Source organism: Schistocerca gregaria, chromosome 1 (assembly GCF_023897955.1).
Source record: "Schistocerca gregaria isolate iqSchGreg1 chromosome 1, iqSchGreg1.2, whole genome shotgun sequence".
NCBI classification, from domain to species: Eukaryota; Metazoa; Arthropoda; class Insecta; order Orthoptera; family Acrididae; genus Schistocerca; species Schistocerca gregaria.
In genome coordinates this window covers 378,766,671-378,793,818 of record NC_064920.1, presented here as the reverse complement: position 1 = coordinate 378,793,818, position 27,148 = coordinate 378,766,671, and the positions used below count along the sequence as shown (strand labels likewise).

Below are 27,148 nucleotides of genomic sequence, written 5' to 3'. Positions count from 1 at the left end.
TTTATTTCCTTTAGCACAAATGAAAAAGAACCTGCCATCAAGTTCAAATCTACTTAACTAACAAAACCACTGTTCTCAGATAACAGTTCATGCAATACAGATCACATGCAAAGCAGCCACAAATATACATAAGTCCGACCCAATAATTACGCGATTTTACAGTTACAGTTCCGCTACTAGTAATGAGTTCCACTCTCAATCCTTCTGAGTGGATTTCTTTAACAGAAACTGCTCGCCAAATAATCCATATATAAATACAAAACATGTCATGCGGAATTTACACACAGGCCGAAAGTTCACACGCAGTTATATTTCCAACAAAACAATTCCAAAATTTCCAACTTTCAGCAGTCTTTCAGCAAATGCAACTGCTTTCACAGCAACACAATCTGAATTTGAAAATCCAATTACTACTTCATTTTACACCCAATGAAGGCTGAAACGTTCAGCATGACCTGCACATCCAACAGCTGATTAGCGACTCTCTAGATGCTGCTTCTACTACAACATATCTATCTAGGAGTGCGCGGGAACTGCTTAATTCTGATTGGCCGATCATTTTGGTTGGCCAATCAGAAGAATTGTTCGAGAACATTCTCGCGCCAAAACTGGCCTGCTCCAATCATTATTCTCAGATGCCTTTACGTCATTCCAACATGCAAATACTAATATCAGATTTAATAAAACAATACGAAAAGAAAATTGATCTTTAAATAAACTTAGAATTTGATTTTACTTTCTACCGATATTCTGGCTGCTTCCTTACAAAAGCAAGTACACTTAGACATACATCATCAGGAATGTGAGTACAAACATCTTTCCCATGCTATGATTGTGTAATGCATTAGATAAAATATTGAAATTTAACGTATGCTTCTCATACACTCTCACAATGACTCTCATTTATTCCCAGAGCAACATAAGATACAAATAATAATTTTATCATATATTTATATAATGAAAACGAAAATCAGTTGAAGTTTTTAAATTAAAATCTCAGTTAAATAATTCTGCCCATTGAGAGTTCTTGTTATGTTTTCAAATGATACCAAAAGATAACTGTTGTAGTTCCTAACTGAATTTAATTCCCTAAGTGTTCTCCAAAACTATGATAGCTAAAGGATTGAAATTTTTATACAGCTTTTCCTGAACAAAAAATGTAGTGTACTGACTTTGAAAATGATTGAATAATATTTAATGTAGTTTATTTAGGTTCATAGGTGGCATGAATACACAGTTTCTCAAAGTAACACGGATACTGTATCTCACAGCTAGCATTAGCGACAGGTGCGAATGACTCATTGCTAAGACACAACTTGCTGTCTCCTTCACAGCCAATGGCTCCAATACTGCAGGCTGAACTGCGTTAACTGTTATCGCGTAATAGCTCGCGACATCACAAGTGGTTACCTTTCTTCTGTCGAAATCAACTGGTTTTGTATGGCTTCAGTGTTTGTGTTAGCTTCTATGATTTTATTTATCTGTTGCTCCACTAGATCGTGATGATCATTAAAAGAATCTACCTTCTTTTTTAACTCCGTAATGTTACTGTTAACTTCAGAAAGTACTTCATGCTTTACCTGTGTTTTCATAAGCAATTTTTCGTCGCTTTCGGTGCGGAAATTTTTTGCTAAGTCTTCGAATTTCTGTGAGACTGTGTCTTGCAAGTCATTGAATACTTGTTTTTGATCTTACTTCATTGCATCTTGTGTAACAGTGGTTATTTGCGGTTTTACCATGTTCATATCTTGTGTCAAATTACTGAAATTGGTGTTCATATTGTGTTTCATATCATCAAATTTCGCATTTATGTTAGATAGTAACTGCCATAGCAGTCCATCAGTTGTACTACTGTGGTTACTGCCAGCTGTACTTCTCAAGTTAATGTTTGTGTTGTGGTCAAGTGTTGCTGGTATTGTGTTGTCAAAATTCATATTGGAATCGCTCTCCAGTGTTTCATTCATGAGCAGTATGTCACTCTGGGAGATACATGACATTCTCTCATCAATTGTAAACCTTGTGCCACCAAGGTTGTTCCACTGTGGAGCATTGCTATCATTTGTCACTCCTGAGACACTCATCTCTGATCTGCTTAAACTTTCTGCAGTAGGCATGCATGGTGCCTGAATTTCAATTGTTCTATCACGCAATTCCACCCCATCTTGGCTGATTCCGTATTCGCTATCGCTATCAACAATGAACATATATTTTTCTGCCATGTTGTATGAATATGCAAAAAATAGAAATTTCAAGAAATGTTAAAATTTTATATGTTAATTATTATACTTGAGAATTGTAATTTGCGTTGTAATTTTGTGGCCTGTCTGCGACATAATAACATACTGTTTTCCTGTCCTATCAAAATATCAAGAGTTAAAGATATAATTTAACCACTGAGTCAATAAACTGCGAATATGTACGCCCACGATAATGAGAGAGGCATAACATTATCTTCTGTATTTTGTTCTATATAAGAATGTGCACTCGTCATTTTTTCTCTCTTCTGCTTTAGTTGGGAGCCATTCGGACAGCATCTCACTCTATCAGACTCTTATTTTCTTCCATTTTGTTCAAATGAACTGTAATTATATTCCTGTTAGCAATTTGTTTAATTGTGCCATTATTATCGCCAATCGCAATTACTGATTTGACTTTACTATGAATACTTTTTTCTTTAGCTCCAGAGTTGGGCTAAGATTATCGTAAGTTTTACGTATTTCACTGGACTATATTCTTTGTTATGTTCAAAACTGTGAGATTAATGCACGAGATGTCAGCTGTCTGTATAAAAAAGTCCTTTCGATAAATAATAATTATTTAATTTGCCATTTCTGATTTCATTTCGTAATAACGATCATAAATCCCCAATTTATAAATGTTACACATTTTGCTTTACTACATTTTTTGTTACATTACCAGTGTGATACACACGAAATAAAATTAAACAATTCTGAATTTTCTCGTGAGGCGAGAAGACAGTAATTTCCCTAAGATTATAGAAACCCAAATTAAACTTTTTTCAGCATGCCACGAGTCTACCGACCTTCACTGCATATAATAAAAAAGATAAAAAAGGAACAGTATTAACTGAGGAGTGAAGTGATTTTTTTTACTTAGTTGATAATATCGAGTGCATTTTTGGACAAAAACTAATTTTCATTATGGAGACCAAGATAGTGATGTGTGTGTGTGTGTGTGTGTTTCTGTGTGCGTGATATATTCAGGTTCATTTTGCTTTTCATTTAGTACATTTCTTATTAATTGATTGATTATTTATTTAATTCTTATAAATTATTATTATTATAACGTTATGTCAAAGCCGGTTTTATGTCAAATGATGTGCAAACTATTTTGTCATGATTCTATACATTTACTTACAATGCACTGAAAAATTTCTGTAAATTTTTCCCAAATAAAATTCAAAGAAGGAAATAATCTACTTCAAAAGAGGTACTACGAAGTGCAGCCATGCAAGAAATTTGCGGAGCCATCCTATCTTTGCTGCACTGAACAAAACAGCTTACAATTGAAAATTTTTACGTTTCCTGTGTCCAATTCTTATTCCTTTCCAAAATTCCCCCTCAATTTTTGCATTTTTGCAGTACTTGCTCCCCATGGTCACTCATGCAGACATAAAGTACAGACAATTAATTTTTATGACTCATAACATTGTTATAGAAATTTCTTACTCTAAAAATATTTAACAAACAATACTCACAACTTGTGCCCTGAAGTCCTGGCACACAGGTCGTAAATTGTGTTACAATAAAAAAATAAAAAATATTATTACTAAATATTATTGAATATGTATATGAAAACACATTTCTGTAGGATATAATAAGATTGCATTATTAGAAATGTTCTGTGCTTATTTGATTTTTTCTTGGCTACTCGGCCTTCACTAACATTTCAATTGTAGTTATAGGCAGCGGACTCCAAGAACACCAGCACTTCACTTTAATAAATAAAAAAATATTTGATACTGTTGTTCAATATACTATTATCCATGTAGATATATAATACATGAAACTCGTAGTACTTGATATCTAAAATCGCACAGCTTCATCGTCCTCCATATGTGTGAGTGTGTATAAAAACAAAATCATGTACAAATAATTGAATGAATTTCGTTTGTCTTCACCTGGCTGCACGTTCATAATTAATGTCTTTTCCAACTCCTCTGTTCAGTCAGTGGTTCAATTTTTGTTTTTTAATAAATATTAACTTTACGATATACTGAAAGAGTCTTTCATCATGTACCTATATAACTAGTAAGAGATCAGTTACACAAAAATGACTTAAGAGAGAACTCAACTTGCATGCACACTCATAGATTAACTTCATTGATATGTCAACATATCCTCTAGAATACTTAGACTTTAAGAAGTTTATGATGGATGCTACTTCGCTGGTAGACTTGACTGTCATTTCCATTTTGCCGAAGTTATTTTTAAAGTTTGGTCTCGGATACTCCATTACACTGTTCTTTGAACCTAATAACCCCAAGTTTTCAGCAACAAACGCAAAGTACAAAATTTAAGAAGTTTGCAACCTACATGCACTTGTCACCAATGTCTCATTTCTTTTTACAGATACCTGTCCCTCTTCCTTCCTGGCCCCACTTATCTCTGTATTCACTATAACCCATACAGTTTTTATTTTGTTGCCTGATGTAATTATCTATTTCCCATAACAAAGCTGCTTCTGTTTCTGGATTACTTGCTTCAATATTTTGCAGTATTCTTTGCATTATATTGCAATGCAGACATCAGAGCTGTTCCTAGATTTAAATACAGTCTCCTTTTCTTCCCACATGATATCTTTCTTCCTTGTGTAATCTATGGTTTATTTTTTGACTTCTGTTTGATTTGATTTTCGTTTAGGGGAAAATAATTTTCAAAAGTGAAATTAACTTTATTAATAAAGGTTTTGTATTTTCCGTTTCAGTCAGAAGTTCTGTAAACGTCTATCCAGTTTATGTGTTTGTGCAATCTCCTGATATTCTCAATTTTGACTGATTTATTACCCTCCTGTACTCAGATTTAATAGATTTTTTTTATGCTGACAAGTTTCAACGTTTAACACAAGATGCTGCATGTTGTAATCGGATAGCCCATTTACTACTCATTTTGTGATATGACATTTTTCCTAAATTTGTCTACAAAGATATTATCAGTAGCAGTCTCAGGGCATTTACATCTGCTAGTTGCCAAAGTTGACAGTAGGAACTAAACTGAATGACAGTATTACTTATTGTGGGAATTGTTCACTGACAGAGCTTTTCAATAAATCCACATTAGAATCACCAGAACCACTACTTCCTTGTTTTTTACTGTGAGATGGAACAACAAAGCTTCCAATTTTTTATGAAGTTTGAAGTTTCCTCATGATGCTCTGTACATACTTACTGTTATAAAGGACTCGTTATCAAATACGACTTCTGTTACACAAGCTTCTAGGTGCTGATCTGAGCAAAATTTATTAGTATCAGTATTCTTGAAATAAAAATAGTTTCTGATAAATGTGGCAACTCCTCCTTTTTCCGTAGTTTCTCTACAGAAGTAAGAAGATAACCTGAATCCTGTAATATTTAATACCAATGAACACATGATGTCCAGAGAGGCTGATTGTATCAACTGGTTTGCACAACTTTAATTCTCCAACGCAAACAAGCAACTCGCTAAGCTTAACCCTTAGTCCTTGGATATTCTGATGCAATAAGGATAAGAGATTTTATGCACTGGCTAATTTACAACTTGATGAACTTAATTTTTCTGTCAATTTTTGAGGATCTCTCAGTCATATGCTGTTTGCATGAATTGTGTACATTAAAATTTTGCTTTCTGGCTTCCTTTTTTATCAATGTGAAAGACATTTTCAGCCTGTCTCTGAACATTTTTTACTCCTGCCCTCCCTACTATAAAAAATAGCTGTTCTGTCACTTGTAGCCACTGGTACTGCACCAGTTGTGTATCGTAAATAAACTATTCTGTAATGTAGCGTTCATACTGCTAGGATCGTTTTGAAACCTAAAAAAAGACAAATGTGGTGCCTTGTTCTTGTGTTGCTCCATTGTATTGCTCCTGTTTGTAAAAATCGTTCTGTAGATCAATATAAACAATTACGATTCGCTTTAGCTTCCATAAGATCTCGCCAACCTAAGCAGAATAACTTCTTGGCCCTTGAATGACTGTAAGCGCAATGGGTAACAAAAATGAGATGGAGTGTCTCGATTTTTATGGAAGACTGTGATTTCAATCATGCCAAATCTTTAAAAATATGACCTGTACCTTTTCACAGTTGATATATTACAGAATACAGGTACTTTGCTTGCACTCAATACTCCTCCAGGACAGGTTAAATACAGTAGTATCACATGTTTTGTGTATGATTTCACTCAGTACTTGTTTCAAAATTACAGCTGAAAATTCTAGATCCTTGTAGCTTCTTCCGGTTGCCAGGAAAGCTAGCGTCACCGCCAGTTTCTCGCGTGGAGAAACTACTCTCCTACTATGTATTATACGAAGAGTTATGAGCTTTAAAAAAGTAATTATATATTTCCACTTCCATTTGTAAATTATTACGCCAGTCGCCCGGTTATCCCCGCATTTCGCGAAGAAAAATTAAGTGTGAAAGAAAGGTAGATTAGGGTTTAACGTCCTGTTGACACCGAGGCCATTAGAGACGGATCGCAAGCAACGCAGTTTAAAGTCCAAGCAACACTAGGTGCCATATGAGGCGCAAAGCTCAGAGGTGTACCCAAGTGCAAGATTTGTATACTTCATGTATCACAACTAGCAGCGAAAACTGACATGTGTGAAAATCTATGAGCGAAAAGAAAAGGGAGTGAGTGTTAAATAAATGTTCTCGAACTCGCCTTGAATATAAGGTGGGAATATTTTCAAGGATGGGGAAGCAAAGGGACCACTCCAACTTTTGCTGGGGTGATTTAGGCAAATCAGGGGCAACCTAAATCAAGTATCGTGGACAGGGATTTGAACAGTCGTCCTCCCGAATGTGAGTGCAGTGTGCTAACTAATGTGCCATTTTTCCTGTATTTGTTTGCAGAAGTTATCTTCACTTAAGTGGCCATTGTCTAGAACCTTTTATTCGGGGTTTTTACCTCTTGCATATTGTTTTTACAACACTATTGGGGACATAGAGCACAATAGAATTTTCTGCATCACGAATTTCCGAATAAATGAAATAAAGATTGAGGTTGCGGGAGTGTAGTCGCTAGCCTCTGGTATTTCTTTCTAGAACGACAGATAGCAGACAAGCAGCAGACTGGAACAGGTGTTGTGTGAACACACCACATTTACAGAGATTTGTCGCATGCACAAACATTTGCGCAGACAGATCGTTGCGAGTGGGTGGCCCTGTCACATGTGCACGTTTTCAAAGGTGTTGCACGCTTGACAAAGCATTATTTGTCAGAGATGTAACATGACAATAATATATGTTGATTATAGTCATTGTGCGCAGCTGATCGGTGCAGTTGCGCATCAAGACAATACAACAAAACAAAACGCAGGAAAACTATGTAATACGTCGAAAACATCAGTTCAGTTTTTGGAAAGCAATACATATTTGATTCCACCAGCTAATTTTCTGCTGCGGCTGTAAATATTCTGACAGAAGTTGCACCAGATTTGAGGGAGTTCTTGTGAGTTGACGTCGAACACTGGTTTTGTAAGACTGAGCTTAGAGTAGCCGCAGGTAAATAAAGACAGAAAAATTTAAAATAAATGGCATCGAAGGAAGAACCTACTGGCAAGTATGATACTTCTGTGTAGTGACATTTTACAATGTGTAATTATGTTATCTTGTAGACGTACTGTTGTGAAGTGAGTGCTATTAAATCTAAATTAATTCAGGTAAAGTAAGCAGTGATGGAGAAGATAATACAGCATCTGCATCAGCTACTGACATTTCTGATAGATGGGACATAGAACGAATTACACAGTACTTCGCAAGAAAATTTGGTTTCCGCAGGGACGAGGATGAGCTAGAAGAACCCACAGAAAAGGTAAACTGTGGTATTAGTTATGCCAGGTGAACAATCTGAAGCATCATCTAATCCACTACTAATATTCTACTATAGTCTGTAACCTATAAATTTTCTTGTATACAATCTAGATCATCTAGATATTGTATCCTTTGGGTGATTATATTTGATTTATTTTACTGTATTTTTAGTGGTCTACTCAGTACTACAGACTTTAAATTTATTTAATTTGCGTCAATAAGAGTTACTGAGCTCCCCCCCTCATTTTCGAAATTTATAATGTGGTGCAAACATAGACACCAGGCTATGCTACAGTTCAATCAGTATTCCTCTCTCATCGACATTTATTGGCTTTGCCACCTCACAGTCTAATTGTTGCCTTGTAACCTAACCAAGGCCTTATTCTATTCAATAGATAGGCTATAGCAATAAGAGATCTGTTAGAATCTGTTGAACCTAAGCGTCTTCAGTAATATAAAACGTTTAGCAAGTGATGTGTAGCACTGCTAAGACTGTTTACTTATACTTGGCATTTCAAGTACATGCCCTGCCTTCCAGGTGTAAGTTTTCCTTGATTTTCCTGAATTGTTTAAGCCAAATTTGGGGATGTGTTGTTTAACAAAGATACAGCTGATATTCTTCCCAATCTGAGCTTTCGTTTCATCTCTCTTAACTCTACTGTCAGTGCTAAAGTCTGGTCTTCCGTTCTAAATAAATGCTTGTGCTTCAATACTAAAAGCATATATGTTAATAGGATTATTAACCATAGTCTTCAGTTAATTCTCTTGGTCTAGTACTTCCAATTTATTAGCTTTTAGGTTCATTACTGGATGCTGTCTGTAAAATTGTAAGAAATGCCTATTTCACATGCTATGCAGCTTTGTGCACACATGTGAAACAATGTCCTTGATTTGTCTGTGTGAAATTGCAGTCAAACATTTGCTACCAGGAAGTAGTTTCAGGGTGTTTAAAATTACCAAATGAGGTGACGTGATGGTTAAAACATTAAATTTGTATTTCAAGGTTATTGGGGATCAAATCCCTGCCTGACTGGGTGGATGTCTGCATAATTTTCAAGGGTGTTCTGCTGGTGAATCATTGGTGCACAAATTTTCAGCAGCAAGGCTTGATACCATCTTAAGACGACTGGGGAGCTATGATGTGTGAGTCCAACAGAGTATTTTTGTTATTCTCATGTGATCCTCTTTCCCAAAATGTTGTTGTGATGGTTTAGTGAGGTTCAGCTGAAGCTACTGATAATGGACTTCACACCGTCACATACCATAATGATGATCTGGCTTGAGAGATCATACATCAGTAAACAGGAAGAGATGGAACACCAACAATTTTTTTGTGTTTGTATAATTTTTTGAGATGTTGGTTGTAGTGACAGATCTGTTAACAGTCTGAGGTCTAGGTTAAAAGATGGCAATTTGGCTGAGAGTCGGAAAAGCCTGTTAATCTGAATATGAAAACTTATACTTAGATCAGTACAGCAAAGTGATTGACAGCTAGTTGTTTACAAAAGAGTTACCACAGCAACAAACAACCAGGAATGAACTTGGCTACACCTTCTGGTTTGTTCAGCATTGTCATATCACTCTGCATACAACAATTATGGCTGCTGATATTACTGTTAACATTCTCAGTACTGTAAATTAATGGAAAATGTACAGAAAAATTCTGTACTGACTGAATAATACAGGTGTTGTATGGTGGCATACTGATCTTTAATGTAGCCCAAGGCCTATGCCAAGTTGGAAACTACCAGTTTGGCTATAAGTTGATGAAACGATATTGAAGGCTTCAGTTAACCCAAATTGGGATGTACTCTGGAGACTCAGTTACTGCTGTGATGCCACTGGGGTCACTTCTGCTCCACTTGTACCAACAGTTTGCCAAACGTAGGCTCCCATGGCGTGCTAAGCTGGAATCCACCACTTCTGTTTACAAGGTTCTGCTCAACTTAGATTTGCCATTTTTTAATAACAGAGTCCCAGATGAAGAGGATTGTAAGGTAACTTTCCTTTTTCATAGTCCATGGCATGGTCACTTTTTAAACAGTGTAGTGCTCCTTTGGTATATTCTACCGCAGAACCTTGCATGTCAGTATCTGCTTATTTAATCAAACTGCTTCTCATTTGGCTCTGTGAGTCTGAGAGGAACCTGGACAGGAAATAGTGGAGAATGACATAAGTATGCTGATCTTTGCCTTCTGTGGGCAGCGCTTTCACTACATGAACTGCTCGGGGATACTTTATATACATACTACACATGTTGCAGCAAAAAAGGTCTATAAGGTGATTTAGTTTTGTATGTTACCTCATTTGCTTCTGTTGTTTGGAAACCTAAAGTGAGATCTGTTATTTTGACACAGATCGAGGGGAATAATGAGAAGAGCAACACCTGTCCTTGCAACTGACGGCATGATTGTACACTCACTTCAAATACTCCTAGGTCTGGTAGAAAAGCTATAAAAGGATGGCAGCTGCCATTTCTACACAGGTAGCCATATCTTCCTAGTAAGCAAACAAAAATAAATAGCAAATGCCCAAAATACGAAATTTCACCAACACCAGTGAAGATATATAAAATTAAAAAAAAAGCTTGCAAAAATGGGATAAAAGATTCATCTTATGTAACCCTTATTTTGTCTGTCGCGTCTCATGATCCTATTGCAGATGCTATTGAATATGAAACCTGCTTGAGAAACAGGTCCCTCAACAATTCTCTTACTTTTCTTCCCCATCTCATCCTATAATCTCCCTGCCACTCCTTTGCAGGATCCCTGCTTCAGCACAAACAGGGAAAAAGAAAACCTACAAATAGAATTGCTTCTGTGATACAGGAATGAGTTCAGTATGCATATGGAACAACCTGCTACAGGGACTCCAAGACACTTTCTAGGAATTACTGCAATATGTTAAGTGGTTACAGTAGTAACAAATCAAAGTAACTCATGAGGGACAGAACTAGATGGAGTGACCTAAATAAAGTAATACCGCTCCTTGTTTCTCCCCCTCATTGCAGCAACCGTATGTTCCGTATCCCTCCCCCTCCTCTCTCGCCGTCCCCCTCTGCCTGAACTCCCGCCATCTCCCTTGACTTGGGCCCTCTCTTTCTTTCTCTATCTCTCCTCACTCCTTTGTCTCCTCCTGCAGCAGCACCCGTCCTCCCCTCCTCCTACCCCGCTCCTCTCTCTCTCTCTCTCTCTCTCTCTCTCTCTCTCTTAAATATTCCAGATGTTATCAGTTAATAACAACAACATAAACTTTTACAGATTTTGGAAGAGTCTTCTGTAGATGGAATAATAAAATACATTAAAGATAGCAAATGCAAGAATATAATTACAATGGCTGGAGCTGGAATATCCACATGTAAGTTTCAGTTAGTGTTCCTTTTTCTGTATTAGAAACTGTAAATGAATCTAATAGTTTTGATCACACTGTGTTGATGTTCAAGTTCATATACGTGGTATTTATTTTTGGACCAAGGAAAAAGCAATAACTTTGCCGTACTACCATGTACTGTATCAAGATATCTCTGTGTATCATGAAATTTTATAGGTTTTGAAAACTTTTTACTTTATGTTTTATTCCATTGTATTTCCAGAGTTATATTTAGGGATAGTACCACTGGGACACTTGTTCCTTTCTGTGTTGTGTTGTCATTGTATCAGTTTCTGACCCTTTCATGAGCTATTCTTCAATTTGAAGAAAGCATATGACATTACTTGATGTTACTGCCTCCTTTGTAAATTCCATATGTGGAGATTCCAAGGCCGTTTACCATAATTCATGTGAAACTACTGATATCCCTGATTGTTTCGTGTTTAAATTGGAATATCCATTACCAACTGATAAACACAAGAGAACAAGAGTCTTGAAGGGATCAGACACGAGTATCGCCCTTTTTGCTCCAATGTCATTGTCTGCAATGAGCCATATAGTTTCTCCAAGCTGTATTTAGATACCTTCTGTTTTCATCAGTTGGTGCAGCAAAATGACACCGATACTGGTCTCCTCTTGTAAAATCGCACGCACTTCTGTATACTCTGGACCAGCATTTTGAACTTTTGTGACTTCGCCTAGGTAATCAAGTATACTATCTGATCAAATTTGTGTGAGCATCCTGATGTTATGGGGAGTCGGTCTCTAGAAGTCACAAGAGGTGGACCAACCAGTATCAAAGAAAGTGGGGAGTGTTGCATCATCATTAGAGAAGCTGTAACAGCAGAATGTGTCAGTCAGGAGATCTCAGTGACTTCAAATGTGGACTATTCATTATATGTCACTTGGGTAACAATTCCATTAGGGATATCCCAACCCTTCCAAATCTGTCCAAGTCAACAGTTGGTGATGTTACTGTGGAGTGGAAACATGAAGGAACAAGCACAGCCAAACCTAGACTAGGCAGACCTTGTCTGCTGATATACAGGGACTGTCGAGCATTTAGTGGGTAAATGTAAAAAATTTAATGAAATCAGTGGCAGGAATCACTCGAGTTACAAAGTGCTACCAGCAATCCAGCTAGTGGGGTACAATGATTAAGCAGCTACTTATAATCCACACATTTGTGTAGTTAATACAAATTGATGCTTAGGTGGCATGAAGAGTGATACCTTGGACCGCAGTCTAACACACATGACAGCGACGCTTGCGGATGTGATAGTTGTTACAGCCTGCCAATTGGAACAACACTAGCACCCCTAATGGTGAAAAAGCAAGCCATAAGATTATTGATATTTGTAATTATTTACTATTTAATTAATGAAATTGTTACTACTTTTTGCATTGTAGATTTTAGTAAATTATCAAGTTACATGAATGACCATGAAATAAATGTAAAAACAGTCAGCTCTCACTGATTCACTGATATAAGCTAAAATTTGTTCATGAAGGAATACTTTCGAATATGCCTACAGTTGCAGCTTACTTTGCTGAAAGCAAGAGAATATAAACACACATTTCATGCATGAGAAGCATGTATCTGTTGTTTACTGTTATTATTATGATAGGCACTGTCATTGGCAAGTAACTATTTTGTATGGAGCGTAATGATTTGGGCGTTCTTGCACTTCACTCAACTTTTAATATGAATTTTTTTTTTAATGTAATAACTTTTGTTTCAAAAGCAAATGTTTTGTAGATTATTGCTGTTTGTGGATCGGATGCAGGGTCAAATGTGGACTTGGTTTCCTCTGTGTGGAAAACAGTTTTATTGCTTTTGAGATTTTAACATCATGACTAAGTGGTTTTCCCTTCAGTTACAATTGTGGTGGCTTATTCGGTACATTAAATATTACAGTTCATGCTAATATCTTGTTTTCTGCATCCACTAATTTGACTGAAAGTGTAGTTAACAAAACTTCACACTGTTGAGTAGATATACAAAGCCTTACTGCAAAAGGTTAGGTCTTGCTGCTTACTAGCTATCTTTTTTTTTTTTTTTTTTTTTTGTTCTTAAAAGGAAATAACATTCTTCAATAAATATCAATATCTACATTCACATACGTATCTTGCAATACACCATATGGTGTGTAGTGGAGAGTACTCTATACTGTTGCTAGTCGTTTCTTTTCCTGTTGGCAAAAACAACTGTCTGTCTGTCTCCATGCAAGTCCTAATCTCTCTGGTCTTACCTGTGGTCCGTATGCAAAATGTACATTGGCAGCAGTAGAAATGTTCTGCCGTCAGCCTGAAATGCTGGTTATCTAAATTTTTTCAATAGTGCTCCTTGAAAAGAACATTGCCTTTCTTCTAGTGATTCCCATTTGAGTTCCCGAAGCATCTCCATAAGATTTACATTTTGTTTGAACCTACTGGTAATAAATCTAGCAGTCTGCCTCTGAATCGCTTTAATGTCCAACCTGGTATGGATCCCAAACAATGGGTAGCACTAGTGTCCTATATGTGGTCTCCTTTACAGCTGAACGACATTTTCCTAAAATTCTCCCAACAAACCGAAGTCGACCATTCACCTTCTGTACTACAATCCTTACATGCTCATTGTATTTCATATTGTTTTGCAACATTACGTCTAGATATTTAATTTGACGGGACTGTATTGAACTTCACACTACTAATGCTGTACTTGAACATTATGAGTTTGTTTTTCACACTCATGTGCATTAACTTACATTTTTGTACATTTAAAGCTGGCTGCCATTCGTCATACGTCTCTTATGCTGCTACAGTCACCCAACGATGACACCTTATGTAGGTTACAAGATAATCATAAATAAACTATCCTGTAAAGATCTGTTTCATACCTCCATGGGTCCTTGGAAAACTAATGAAAGACAACTGTGATGTTAGTTAGTTATTGATGATTTTTATGGCACTACATATGCTCCCGTGTATTCATTAAATATCATATTCGAAAATGTAGCTTTCTGTTTGCTTGGAGCATGTAACAAAACTGAGCAGGAGTGTTGTGACTTTATGTGTTATTTTGATTGCACAGTGGATGACTGGAAATAAGTGATTTGGCATGATGAATTGTGCTGTGCTGTGACAACCTGATGAAAGGTTTGGCGAATGCCTGGAGAACGATATTGGTCATCATGTGTATTGCCAACAGTGAAGTACAGAGGAGGTGATGTTATGGTATGGGGTGTTCTTCATGCCTAAGGTGTAATCCCCTTGTCGTACTGGAAAAACGCTAAATGTGGAAGAATATGAACACATTTTACACTATTGTGTACTATGTGCACTAGAGGAATGGTTCGGGCTCAACAATTGTTTGTATCAGCATGACAATGCACCCTGTCATCAAGCAGCAAGTGTGAGGCAATAGTTTGTGGACAGTAACATTCCTGATATGGACTGGCCTGCTGGAAGTCCCAACCTGAACCCAGTGCAATACTTTTGGAAGAAATTTGAACATTGACTTCACTCCACACCCCTGTGACCAGCATCACTGTCTTCTCTGGTTTTGGCTTTTGAGGAAGAATGGTCTGCCATTCCTCCACAGACATCCACACACTTTACTGAAAATGTTCCCAGCAGAGTTTGATCTGACATAAAGATGAAGGGTGGATGTACCTCAAATTAATAGCCACTAATAGACATCTGGATACTTCAGATTTTGTTTCCTAGATCTTGATTTTGACTAGAAGTTAACATGTTATCACATTCATGTGTATTAAACGTTAACTGTATGAATAAACTCAACACTCCCTTGTCCCTGAATGGAACTTCCTGGTGGGCTTTCTTTTGTGACTCTCTAATTCTCCCAACAAACCAAAATCTAGTTTAGGTTACAGCTGTATGGCTTATGGATCTGCAGCACCATTGGCGCGAAGTTAACTAGAACCTGCCCACCATACTGACATGATGCTGGCAACTGAAGCCTTTTGCTCAAGTCCCTTTGACACTTGTGACTGAAGCAGACACGCCACCACTACGAATCAAATGTCAGAAACACCTCATCAATGGAAATGAGCGTTTGGCGTCATTGGCTGGGAGGCCCCTTACGGGGCAGGTCCGGCCGCCTTGGTGCAGGTCTTATTACATTTGACGCCACATTGGGTGACCTGCGCACCAGATGGGGATGAAATGATGATGAAGACAACACAATACCCAGTCCCTGAGTGGAGAAAATCCCCAACCCAGCCGTTAAACCATGTTTGTATGCCAGAAAACAAGCTCACTAACCAACTGGCTTAAGATTAACTGAAGTGAATTACTAGTTTCTGAAGTACTTGGTATCAACTGATCATGCCAAGCCCCCACGGGCTCAGCATTCATTTGCTGAGTACGGGCTTTGCGACACCGGGGTCCTGAGCTGGGGACTGGTCAGCGCCACCAGTATCCTGTCACCGTAACCTCCGGACATGTTTCAGCGACCACCATCTGGTGCGGCGGTGGAATGTTGTGTGCTGCGGGGAATGGTAATCTTGACCGCCTGGATTGCGAGGAAGGTAAACCTCTATAAAAACCCCTCAATCTTACGGTATGCTGCGCGCCTATAAGGTGCATTTCTGTTGGGATGGAACAGTCGCAAGCGGGCAACGTCTGGGAAACCTGCCGCACCCCAGTTGTATAAGGCTTACCTAGGCAAGTGGGGCTTTGTCTAGGTGGACTTCTAGTTCCCTAGCTGTTCGTGGGACCGAGATGGATCCTTCGAAATCCTCTTTTCCTCCTCCCAGCGGAAAGGGTGGGCCGCTGGAAGGTTCTAACACCCAGTCTCTGAAGAGTGCTCGTGTAGTCAGTCCCCCTGACTGCAGCACATCTTTGACAAGTGAAGTCTTTAGTAACAGAATGCATTCTGGTAATCAGAATGTGTTTCTCATTGTAAAACGGAAGGAGCGTAGTTTTGAGAAGGTTTCGCCCTTCTATATACAAAAGGGTCTGGAGGGCATCTGTGGCTCCTTAAAATCAGTGAAGCGTTTGCGTAATGGGACCTTGCTTGTGGAAACTTCCGCTTCCCAACAAGCCACTAACCTGCAAGCTGCTAAATGCCTTGGGGAGTATGCCATAGACACTGAACTGCACAGCGCCTTGAATTGTAGCAAAGGTGTTGTGACATGCCGGGATCTAGTCGACATTCCCAAAGACGAACTGCAACGTGAGTGGGCTCCAGAAGGTATTGTTGATGTTCAACATATCATGAAGAGGGTTGATGGCAATCTTGTGAAATCCGACTCTTTTATTCTGACCTTGAGTAGTACGAAACTTCCAGAACATATTAAAGCTGGCTTTCTTCGCCGTAGTGTGCGCCCTTATTTCCTGTCACCAATGTACTGTTTTAAGTGGCAGTGTTTTGGGCATACCACCTTAGGGTGTAAAGGTGAAGCGACTTGTGGCAACTGTGGTAAGGCTGCTCCTGAAGGAGTTGGTTGCTCGTCTCCAGCCAGATGTATTAATTGCTCTGGGAACCACCCTGTTTGGAGTAGGGACTGCCGAATATTTTTAGAGGAACACAAAGTCCAGGAAATCAAAACAACCAAGCGTATCCCCTATGGTGAGGCAGCTGCAGCGTCAGCTGTCAGTGCACTTGCAACGCAGCCAGTGTTTCAGAGCCAGTAGCCCCTACTCGAACGGCAGACAAGGGTACAGTGGCGAACTTGGGCCAGCCCCTGGCGGCTCCAACAGCTGAGGCTGTTCCCAAGCCCAGTGCGCCAATTACCACTCCCACATCAGCTCCCCCAAAGCCCACCAAACCACAGAAAGCTCCTGTACAGCAGCAACACCGGGTCAAATCCATGGTAAACCGTGTGACCATGCGGATGTTGTTTTACGTGAGGCTTCATCTGACTCTTCCCCTGAGTTGATGGAATACGATGTATGTGTGGGGCAATCATCTTGCACCACATCTGCCCCTCCACCTGCTGCGGTCTCCCCGTCCCGTTGGAGAGACAGGATGAAGGTGCTACCCCCAACATAGATGGCTCCCAGACACATGTAGAGTAACTTCGTCTACTCTCTCAGGGTAGACCACTGTGTCTGTCTCCAGGAGACTTATTTCCATCCCTCATACTACCCTGAGCTGCGAGGCTATACACTCCACAAAAAGGATGAGAGAGAGCTAGAGGAGGTGTAGGTATTTTCTTCAGGATGAACTACCACTCCTCGCCTCTCTCGCTTATGACGACTTTACAGGCTGTCTCTGTGTCTGTGCACGTACGTCATCCATTGACTGTCTGTTCACTTTACTTGCCCCCACATGACGTACTTGATGAAGTGGCCCTCACCGACCTTCTTACACAGCTCCCCCAACCATTCATTATTTGTGGTGATTTTAATGCCCACAATGTGCTTTGGGGCTCTGCAATTACCTGCCCCAGGGGTAGAGCAATTGAGAGGCTTCTCCTGTCATCCTGTGCCTACTTGCTCAATGGAGGACAGAGTACTCATTACTGCACAGCAACTGGGTCGTTCTCTGCCATTGATCTCTCGCTTTGCTCTCCAGCTCTTGCCGCCAGTGCTCACTGGGAAGTGGTCGCTGACTTGCATGGCAGTGATCATTTCCCAATCTGGATTCACCTGCCAGATGGCGTGGGCCCCGAAAGGAGACCACCACGATGGGTGCTCATTGGAGCTGACTGGACACTTTATAGCCAGTTGGCCCAATTCGAACACTGTGCGACTGTTGAGGTGTGGGTGGATCATATTACCGAAACGGTCCACCACGCCGCTGCAGCATCCATTCCACAGTCCACGGGCCCCCGTAAGAGGCCACTTGTGTCTTGTGTCTTGGTGGAGTGCCGAATGCCGCTCTGCAATCAGGACCAGGCGTGTGGCTCTGCGTTGGTTCAAGTCTCGGCTCACTGCTGAGAATCTTGAAGTATTTCGGGTGGTGAGGGCAAGGTGTCGCCGCATTATTCGTGAGAGCAAGAAGAGGTCATGGCAACAGTTCCTTAACACCATTAATCATTCCACCAGAAGTTCCATTGTGTGGGAGACCATCAGGAGAATTTCTGGCAGAGGAGGGAGGTGCCCCATAGCTGCTTAATGAATAATGGCTCTCTCCACATCGATCCGCGAGACATTGCCCAGACTATGGCAGCGTATTTTGCCACAGTTACTGCAACAACCAGTCAGGATCCAGGTTTCCAGCTGAGGGATGTAGTCTGGACTTCCAGTCCACCTCTCATGAAGTTAACAACTGTCAATTTTCTATGTGGGAGCTGAATTCTGCATTGTCTGGAGCTCGTGACACATCCCCTGGTCACGACAGGATCCATTACAGTATGCTGTGGCACCTCACATTGAGCAACAAAGAAATCCTCCTCGCACTTTTTAATGCTATTTGGGCGTCGGGTCACATTCCTGACGCTTAGCGTGAGGCAGTTTTAATTCCTTTTATAAAACATGGGAAAGACTGCACGAGCCCGAGTAGCTACCGTAGTGTTGCCCTCACTAGTTGCATAGGGAAGACCTTGGAGCGGATGGTCAACCGCCGCCTTGTCTGGATGTTAGAATCCTGGCAACTCGTTAGTCGCTTTCAGTGTGGGTTCAGGAGGTTTCGTTCCACCTTCGATAACCTTGCCCTCCTGGAGGCGGCTATACAACAAGCTTTCCTACGCCGTTATCACCTTGTAGGTGCATTTTTCGACATTGAGAAGGCCTACGATACCACTTGGAGGCGTCTCATCCTGGAGCAACTTCACGAATGGGGTTTTCATGGTTGTCTTCCTCATTTTATTCAGTCTTTCCTCTCGCCACAATATTTTAGATACCGAATTGGTGACGTCCTGTCTGATTGCTTTGAGCAGGAGAATGGTGTCCCTCAGGGTAGCGTTTTAAGTGTGACTCTCTTTGCCATCACTGTTATTAGCATTACATCCATAGTGAAAAAGTCCTGTCCAGTGTTCTTTGTTTGTGGGTGATTTCTCTTTGTTTTGCTCTTCTTCAAGCCTTGCAACGACAACTCGTCAGTTGCAACTTACGATTAGGCGTTTGGATGACTGGGCGTGGAAGAGTGGTTTTAAGTTTTCCACCGAGAAGTCTGTATGAGTTCTTCTTAACCGTTCTCGTTCGATTTTAACCTTTCCTGAGTTGCGGATAAGGGACACTATTCTTACTTTTAAAGACACAGTGAGGTTTCTGGGGCTCATTTTTGACTCAAAGCTCACGTGGTTACCTCATCTTAAAGACCTGAAACGGCGGTCACTTAAGGCTTTAAGTATTTTAAAATGACTTAGCCACAGTACATGGGGAGCTGACAGGACTTGTCTGCTCCAGTTTTACAGGGCGTTTGTGGGATCTCGGCTCGATTATGGGTGCACAGTGTATGGGTCTGCGAGGCCTTCTTACTTAAAGATGTTGGACGTTGTGCACCATGAAGGGCTTCGGTTGGCCACTGCGGCATTCCGAACTAGCCCCATACCAAGCCTCTGTGCAGAGGCTGGTGAACCGCCACTTCATATGCGGCGACGGCTACTTACAGTGCGCCAGGCGTATAAAACTTTGTCCACACCATACACCCCTGCATACCATGCCGTTGCTCAGCCTCCTCTGGCACAGTTACTTCATAACCGGCAACGTGCGACGCAGCCCTATGGGATTCGCGCACAGGATTGCCTCGCTGCGATGTCTATGGCTGGTCTTCGTGTTTTGCATCACGGTTGGAGCAGATCTCCACCTTGGCTCCTCCGGAGACCCTAACTTATTATAGATTTGACTAATTTTAAGAAAGATCGCACACCAGATGTTACATTCCTATCTCTGTTTTTTAACATTTTAGATGTGCATCACGGTTTCACTGTCATGTACACTGATGGCTCCAAACAGGAGAATTTCCTTCATTGTTCTGTAGTGTTCCCTGATCAAGTTACCCGGATTCGCCTCCCTGCTGAATATACCGTTTTTGCAGCGGAGCTCCACACGATCTTGAAGGCACTGGAGCAGATGAATCATGTTCGGGGCGATCGATTTCTTCTCTGCTCCGATTCTCTTAGTGCCTTACAATCACTGCAGAACCTGTACCCGACTGAGGAGATGGTCCAGCTGATACATGACCAACTGTACTTGCTCCAACGGCGGGGTACGGAAGTATCCTTCTGCTGGGTGCCTGGTCATGTTGGCATATGGGGCAATGAACAGGCCGATCAGGCTGCCAAGGAGGCCTGCAGAGAGCAGGATGTGGTCCAGTGTCCTATTCCCTTGCAGTCAGTCATCGCTGCACTCCACAGGAAGTGCATGGAGTTGTGGGAGGACGAATGGCTGGCGGTGATGGCCAATAAACTGCGGTTGATAAAGTCAATCACTCGGCTGTGGCGTTCCTCCTGCTGGTTGCTCAGGCGGGAGGAGGTGGCCCTCACACGTCTTTGGATCGGGCACTGTCCTCTCACACATAGCTTTTTATTACGGCGGGAGGATCTTCCGTTTTGTGATGCTTGTGGTGTGCACATCTCTGTCCGGCACATTTTAACAGACTGCATTTTATACCATGATGCACGGGCAGAAGCACAAGTTGATGGGGATCTGCCTTCTGTTTTAGCTAATGATGAGATGTGTGTGTCTAGGGTTTTTAAATTTTGTGATGTGTCTGGACTCTGGCCTAAACTTTTAGGCTGGAGGTTTTAGTGTATTGCAGAGTGGCTGACTCCTCCCCTTTTTTCCTTGAGGTCAGCCAGCCACTTCCATCTGCTACATTGTTTTAGCTTCCTCTATCATTTTCTTCCTGTGTTGTCCATGTTTTACTGCTGACGCTCTGCTTCATCCCACGCTTTGGTGTGGGTGAGCACATGTTTTGCAGTGATTGTTACCCATGTTTTCTGTTCCGTTTTATATTCCTGTTTTGGGATTTTTCTTGACACCTGTCTCACTATGTTACCGAACGGGCGCTGAAGACCTTGCTGTCATGCGCCCAAAACCCCTCTACTACTACTACTACTACTACTACTACTACTACTACTGATCATGCCAAAAAGCACCTAATCTTGAAGATTTAGGATATTTAGTGGCAAACTATCACAACCACCGACAAATTAACAATGATTACGGAAACAACTACTGCATATAGGATTTTCTGTTGAACATCGTTGAAAGGATATATCAATTTATGCAGGCAGAAATTTTCTACATTAGGCTCACTAAAGATCTTATCTTGTGGTGAAAAGAAAAACCTATGTCATTTTGTGTGTGGGGCTCCCCACACAACAGCCCATGTATTGAGAGTGTGTGCCACCTGCGTCAACCTGAGGAGAGACTTCATGCTGAGTCTCCCTCCACCTCTCATACTTTCAGGTGGTGAAACAACTGTTTATAAGTCCTAAATTCATAACCCCAAAATTTTTTTATCCTTTTCTTAGTTTTATGCAAGTGTTTGGGGCGGATAGGGAGAGAGAATCTTTCACTGCAATAAGAGTCCTGAGGGACCACTAGCTGTGACCCATGCAACCAATAAATTGTATTAGTCTTTTAATCATTCAATCATTCTAGATCGAGCAAAGCTAGCGTGCCTTATTTCTCCATTTTAGTTGTAATTGATGTTTGAATTTTTCCCACAGTCTTGCCAGTTTGAAGTTGATGGGTGAAATGAATGCAGGGAGAGAGTTTTTTGCTGGAATAGGAGCACCAGGAGGCCTCCATCAGGACACTCTCTTGCACCGCAAAACTGTGGCGCTGTCTCAGTTTTCTTAAATCGATGACTTATCTTGTATCTTCCAGAAGAGGTTTTCCTTGTGGATATCTGGTTATTCCTCTCCTTCTTCTTATTACTTCAGTCAAGTAAAGGATGACAGTAACACATTGTAAACAAATTTTATGTTGAATGAGGTCAGTGTTTATCCTCCCTCTCACCACCATGAATGGTGGTTTTGCCTAGGACAGAGAGACTGATGACCTAGTAGTCCAATCCATATAAAACTAAAATTATCATCAACAGTGGAGGACAGTTTTAGGTAACTAATAAGAAAAGAGAAAAGTGATGAAACATTTCTAGCACTAAAATTGAAGTTTCCGGTATTGTGAAAAGTTTGTTCCAAGTGTTCTATTTTGTTTGAATACATAGCACAATTTGCATTTGTGGTAAGATGTGGAATTTCTTTAAATTTCAGCTACGACAATGATTATGTTTTATGTTAATGCAAAAGCTAGTGGCTCAGTTGTGTTACACATTGCAATCTTGATGTTCTGGTTACAGTGAAAATTTTAAATTATTCGCCAATATATTCTGGTTGTAATTTTTTAATAAATTGCACATTTAGAGAGTATATTATGTTTGGGCCATGAGAAATTTAAATGCTACAAAACACATCATATTTCTTATATTCTCTTTCAGCTAACAAAACCAGTTGTTGTCCATACTTGATTGCCACTATGCTGAATGCTGCCAACATTCCTCCAAGAAAACATACAAATATACATTCTTTCCATTTAGAGTTCCAAAATCTAACTGAAATTACTTGTTAGCTGATGTGTGCCACATTTTTGACAATGTAATGTAATTGGATACATTATAAAATCTACACGCCAAGCCAGCGGCCGAAAGGCTTATAAAAGAAGATTGTAATTATGCAATGTTTTGGAGCCAGTGGCACCTTCTTCTGGCAGAAGGGTTGAAGGGGAAGGAGCAGGGGTGAAGAGAAAGGACTGGGGAGCCTCTCCACTCTCCAAAACATTGCATAATTACAACCTTATTTTATGTGCATGTTCTGCCGCTGGTTGATGAGTGAATTTTTTGTGTAACCAATTACGTTATACTGTCAAACATTGCCACATTGGTTGTCAGCTGCCTTCCTGCCAAGGTACAGTCAAACAGGGAGCAAGCTGCCAATAAACAAATAATAAATTATTACAGGCTGTAACCAGCAGTCATCAATGAGGCTGTAAATGAGAATGCACTACACAACTTGAATACTGCAACTTGACTGACACCGTTGCGACACATTGGTGGCAGTGAACTATTAACATGTGACATTGAGAGCTTTGGTCGGAACAATTCAGTTTTCCGAGGCATGACATGTTAACTAACAAGTAATTTTAGTCAGACTTTAATCATGCTTATGACTTGCTGCTTTTGGCTTTTGCCCAGTCCTCAAGTTATCGAGGGTGACAGGGTCTGTGAGCTATCGTGTGATGCGCTTCTAATCTTTATACTGTTTTGAGTGACTTTTGATGCATCATTATTTGCAGTAATTTGTAACTCGTTGTGCACAGAAAATGTCCACACTGTCTCTAATGGCAGCGCTAGTGAGATGGCAGTAGGTCCAAAAATTGGTTAAAATGTATATTACCCTTTCAGACTTTGTGATTGACATTTATTATCTTTCCTGTGTTACCTCAAAAAACTGGCTACAAAAACTGAAAATTTTTGCATGATGGTATTGGCATATAGGTCAGTAGACACTGACAAAGATTTTTGTAAGAAATGTACAGCTCACTTGCACAAATGTACATAAGGAGAGCTTCTGTAAAGTTTGGAAGGTAGGAGACGAGGTACTGGCAGAAGTAAAGTTGTGAGGATGGGGCGCGAGTCGTGCTTGGGTAGCTCAGTTGGTAGAGCACTTGCTTGTGAAAGGCAAAGGTCCCGAGTTCAAGTCTCGGTCCAGCACACAGTTTTAATCTACCAGGAAGTTTCGTATCAGTGTGCACTCGCTGCAGAGTGAAAATCTCATTCTGGAAACATCCCACAAGCTGTGGCTAAGCCATGTCTCCGTAATATCGTTTCTTTTGGGAGTGCTAGTTCTGCAAGGTTCGCAAGAGAGCTTCTGTAAAGTTTGGAAGGTAGGAGACGAGGTACTGGCAGAAGTAAAGTTGTGAGGACGGGGCATAAGTCGTGCTTGGGTAGCTCAGTTGGTAGAGCACTTGCTCGCGAAAGGCAAAGGTCCTGAGTTCGAGTCTCGGTCGGGCACACAGTGTTAATCTGCCAGGAAGTTTCATATCAGCGCACACTCCGCTGCAGAGTGAAAATCTCATTCTAGAAACATCCCCCAGGCTGTGGCTAAGCCATGTCTCCGCTATATCCTTTCTTTCAGGAGTGCTAGTTCTGCAAGGTTCGCAGAAGAGCTTCTGTAAAGTTTGGAAGGTAGGAGACGAGATACTGGCAGAAGTAAAGCTGTGAGTACCGGGCGTGAGTCTGTTTCGGTAGCTCAGATGGTAGAGCACATGCCCGCGAAAGGCAAAGGTCCCGAGTTCAAGTCTCGGTCCGGCACACAGTTTTAATCTGTCAGGAAGTTTCAAAATGTACCTGAAATGCACCTCACTCACAACAGTTTTGCTATTTCCTTGTCATTGAACATGACTCCCCTCATTACTCAGTTGTAAATCCTTGTCAAATCAGTAACATATGTGCAACAAATCTCTTGGACAATCTTGGCTTGTTCCAACATCTCTCAGAACTGCGGGAGGAATTTGTCTGTTGCGATATTCTGTTTCTAATCTGCAGCCATTATATTCTTAAGTTGCATCATGAAACCTACAAGTTCAAAATTTTCATTAAGGTGCCGAAATTAGTTTTTTATTATGCAGCTAACTCACGCAAGCTTACTTTATTCTTAATAATACACCCAGCTATGTGGCCTCATTGTAAATCTTAACCTGTGCACTTGTCATGAACAGCATACTCTAGCTCCTTCCCTACAAGAGGCTCTTACAATTTTTGTTCTTTTATGAGAGCTATTTAAAGAAACAGAATGTGCTCTCTAATACCAGTTAGAGGAATTTTAATTTTGAAAAGAGTTGGGCATTTGTCAACTCCTCACCAGTTTTTGTAACTTATTTGTAAAAGACTACGATGACTGATAACACTAGTCATTCGCTCACACCTCTATCTGCCTTCCTCCATTATCAAATTTCACTTTGCCAATAAAGTTGTAAGTCACAAGATGATAAGTTAGGGCCATGTATGTGATAGTCAAGTAGTTTCCAGTGCTAAGACTCATGAAGTAGTTCCTGTGGTATACAAATTCAAGTGTTGCTTAACATTGTCTTACAAGAAAGTGATACCTTCACTCAAATGTTTGAGTCTTTCTTTTTTTCTGGTGACATGGTGGAGATCAGTATGAATTGCTTTGTAGTGTGTTGTTGAGAGGGCAGCTTCTCCTTTTATCATTGAACACTAATGGAATCTCTGAATCAGAGACCACCAAGAGTGCCACATATCTTATGGTAGAGACATTTCTGACCATGTTATTTTATACTCCATTTTATATAATTTTTTGTGCCATGCTTCATCCACTATTAGAATGTGTCCCCCTCTAATTTACTGTTGATGTTGAGGACTCTGTTGTATTCAGGTATCTGTTATTTTCTTGTCTGAGTGAATTTACTTTTAGATTTAGGGGGGATTGGTTCACAAGTGTGATATAAGACATAAACGCACTGCAGTAGTGCATTTCAGTTTTGTATGGCTTAGTTCGTACTTGGTTGCAGCACAACCAATTCCTTCTCCTACCCAAATTGGCATTAACACTCAGTTTTATGCACCACCAAAATAGGGTCAGCAGTTCTCAGATTTACATGGGAATAGTTAACCATACTGAATATATATATACCTACTGAATTTTAGTGAAGTTATTCATTAATGAAATTAAAGCTTGTTGTGTAAAGCTCCATGTTGTTGTGTTGTAATGGACAAATGAAGAATGGCGTTTGTGGTTTCATATTTGTTGTTTTCTAGTAGGATTGGAGGGACAAGAAAGAAAAGAAGAAAACTGAAATAGTTGGCATTTTAATTATTAAAAATTCCAATGTGTTTAGAGAAGTGCAGTTATCTCATCAAAGCAATATTACACAGTCATTTCAATTGTAATCAATTTCCGGTACACACATTGTTGTGAACAATTGGGTACTGGGTCATCATGAACCTTGGTGCCAACATTTTGTTCCCTAAATCTTTAGTGTTTCCAGTAGCTCCACTCAACTGTTGAGTTAATGAATTTGATCTTATGGCACTTAATGAAGTTCAAGACTTGATTGATTATCTTACCATAGTACTTGCAGAATTTCTTGTTTTGATTGCTTGGTGTTCAAAAGTGCTTAACTCTACCTATAACTTGGACACCTTACAAACATACATCTTAGTTCTATCTTTTCTGTTCCACAATGAGAAATATTGCAGAAATTTGGTGCATTTAATATTATTAGAGAATTAAATATATATGTGTTTTTCCAAAACTGCTGGTACATGCAAATCTGTCAATATTTTTATCTCAGTTAAAAAAAGTATCTTGTTGGCCGCTCCTTTTAAAAGTCGTCAGAATATCACTAGTTGTAGTTTACTGTTAGTATATGTTACAGAAGCCATCGGCAACAGCTGCTTCTGCCTATTAATATACAATTTGAGTCATTTCACTAATCTTTCCATGACAAGATTTGCAGAATACATTGTGGATGGATGGACTAATGAATTGAATGAACATCACTCTGAAACACAATGTGTATGTTGAATTCCACTATTACACATTTTCTTATCATCAATAACTTCCATTTTCATTTTTTTGTAACACAAAAATCTAAGTGTTTATGTTGTAAGTCTTATGTGCAACATAAATGATTGTTCCAAGACTTACCAAGCGGGAAAGCGCCGGTAGACAGGCACAATAAAATAACACACACACACACAAAATTTCGAGCTTTGGCAACCACCGGCTGCTTCGTCAGGAAAGAGGGAAGGAAAAGGAAAGATGAAAGGATGTGGGTTTTAAGGGAGAGGGTAAGGAGTCATTCCTATCCCGGGAGCGGAAAG

The 27,148-nt window shown here is 40.1% G+C and overlaps 1 protein-coding gene across 1 annotated transcript in view; it reads left to right on the top strand.

Moving 5' to 3' along the window:
- The first annotated feature begins 7,257 nt into the window (after positions 1-7,257).
- Positions 7,258-27,148, top strand: part of LOC126348063 (NAD-dependent protein deacetylase sirtuin-2) — a 44,012-nt gene continuing 24,121 nt past the window's right edge. Inside the window, exons 1-3 of the mRNA XM_050002323.1 lie at positions 7,258-7,773; positions 7,878-8,029; positions 11,289-11,385. Of these exons, the coding sequence (XP_049858280.1) occupies positions 7,749-7,773; positions 7,878-8,029; positions 11,289-11,385 (274 nt within the window). The 5' untranslated portion in view covers positions 7,258-7,748. The remainder of the gene's footprint in view (positions 7,774-7,877; positions 8,030-11,288; positions 11,386-27,148) is intronic.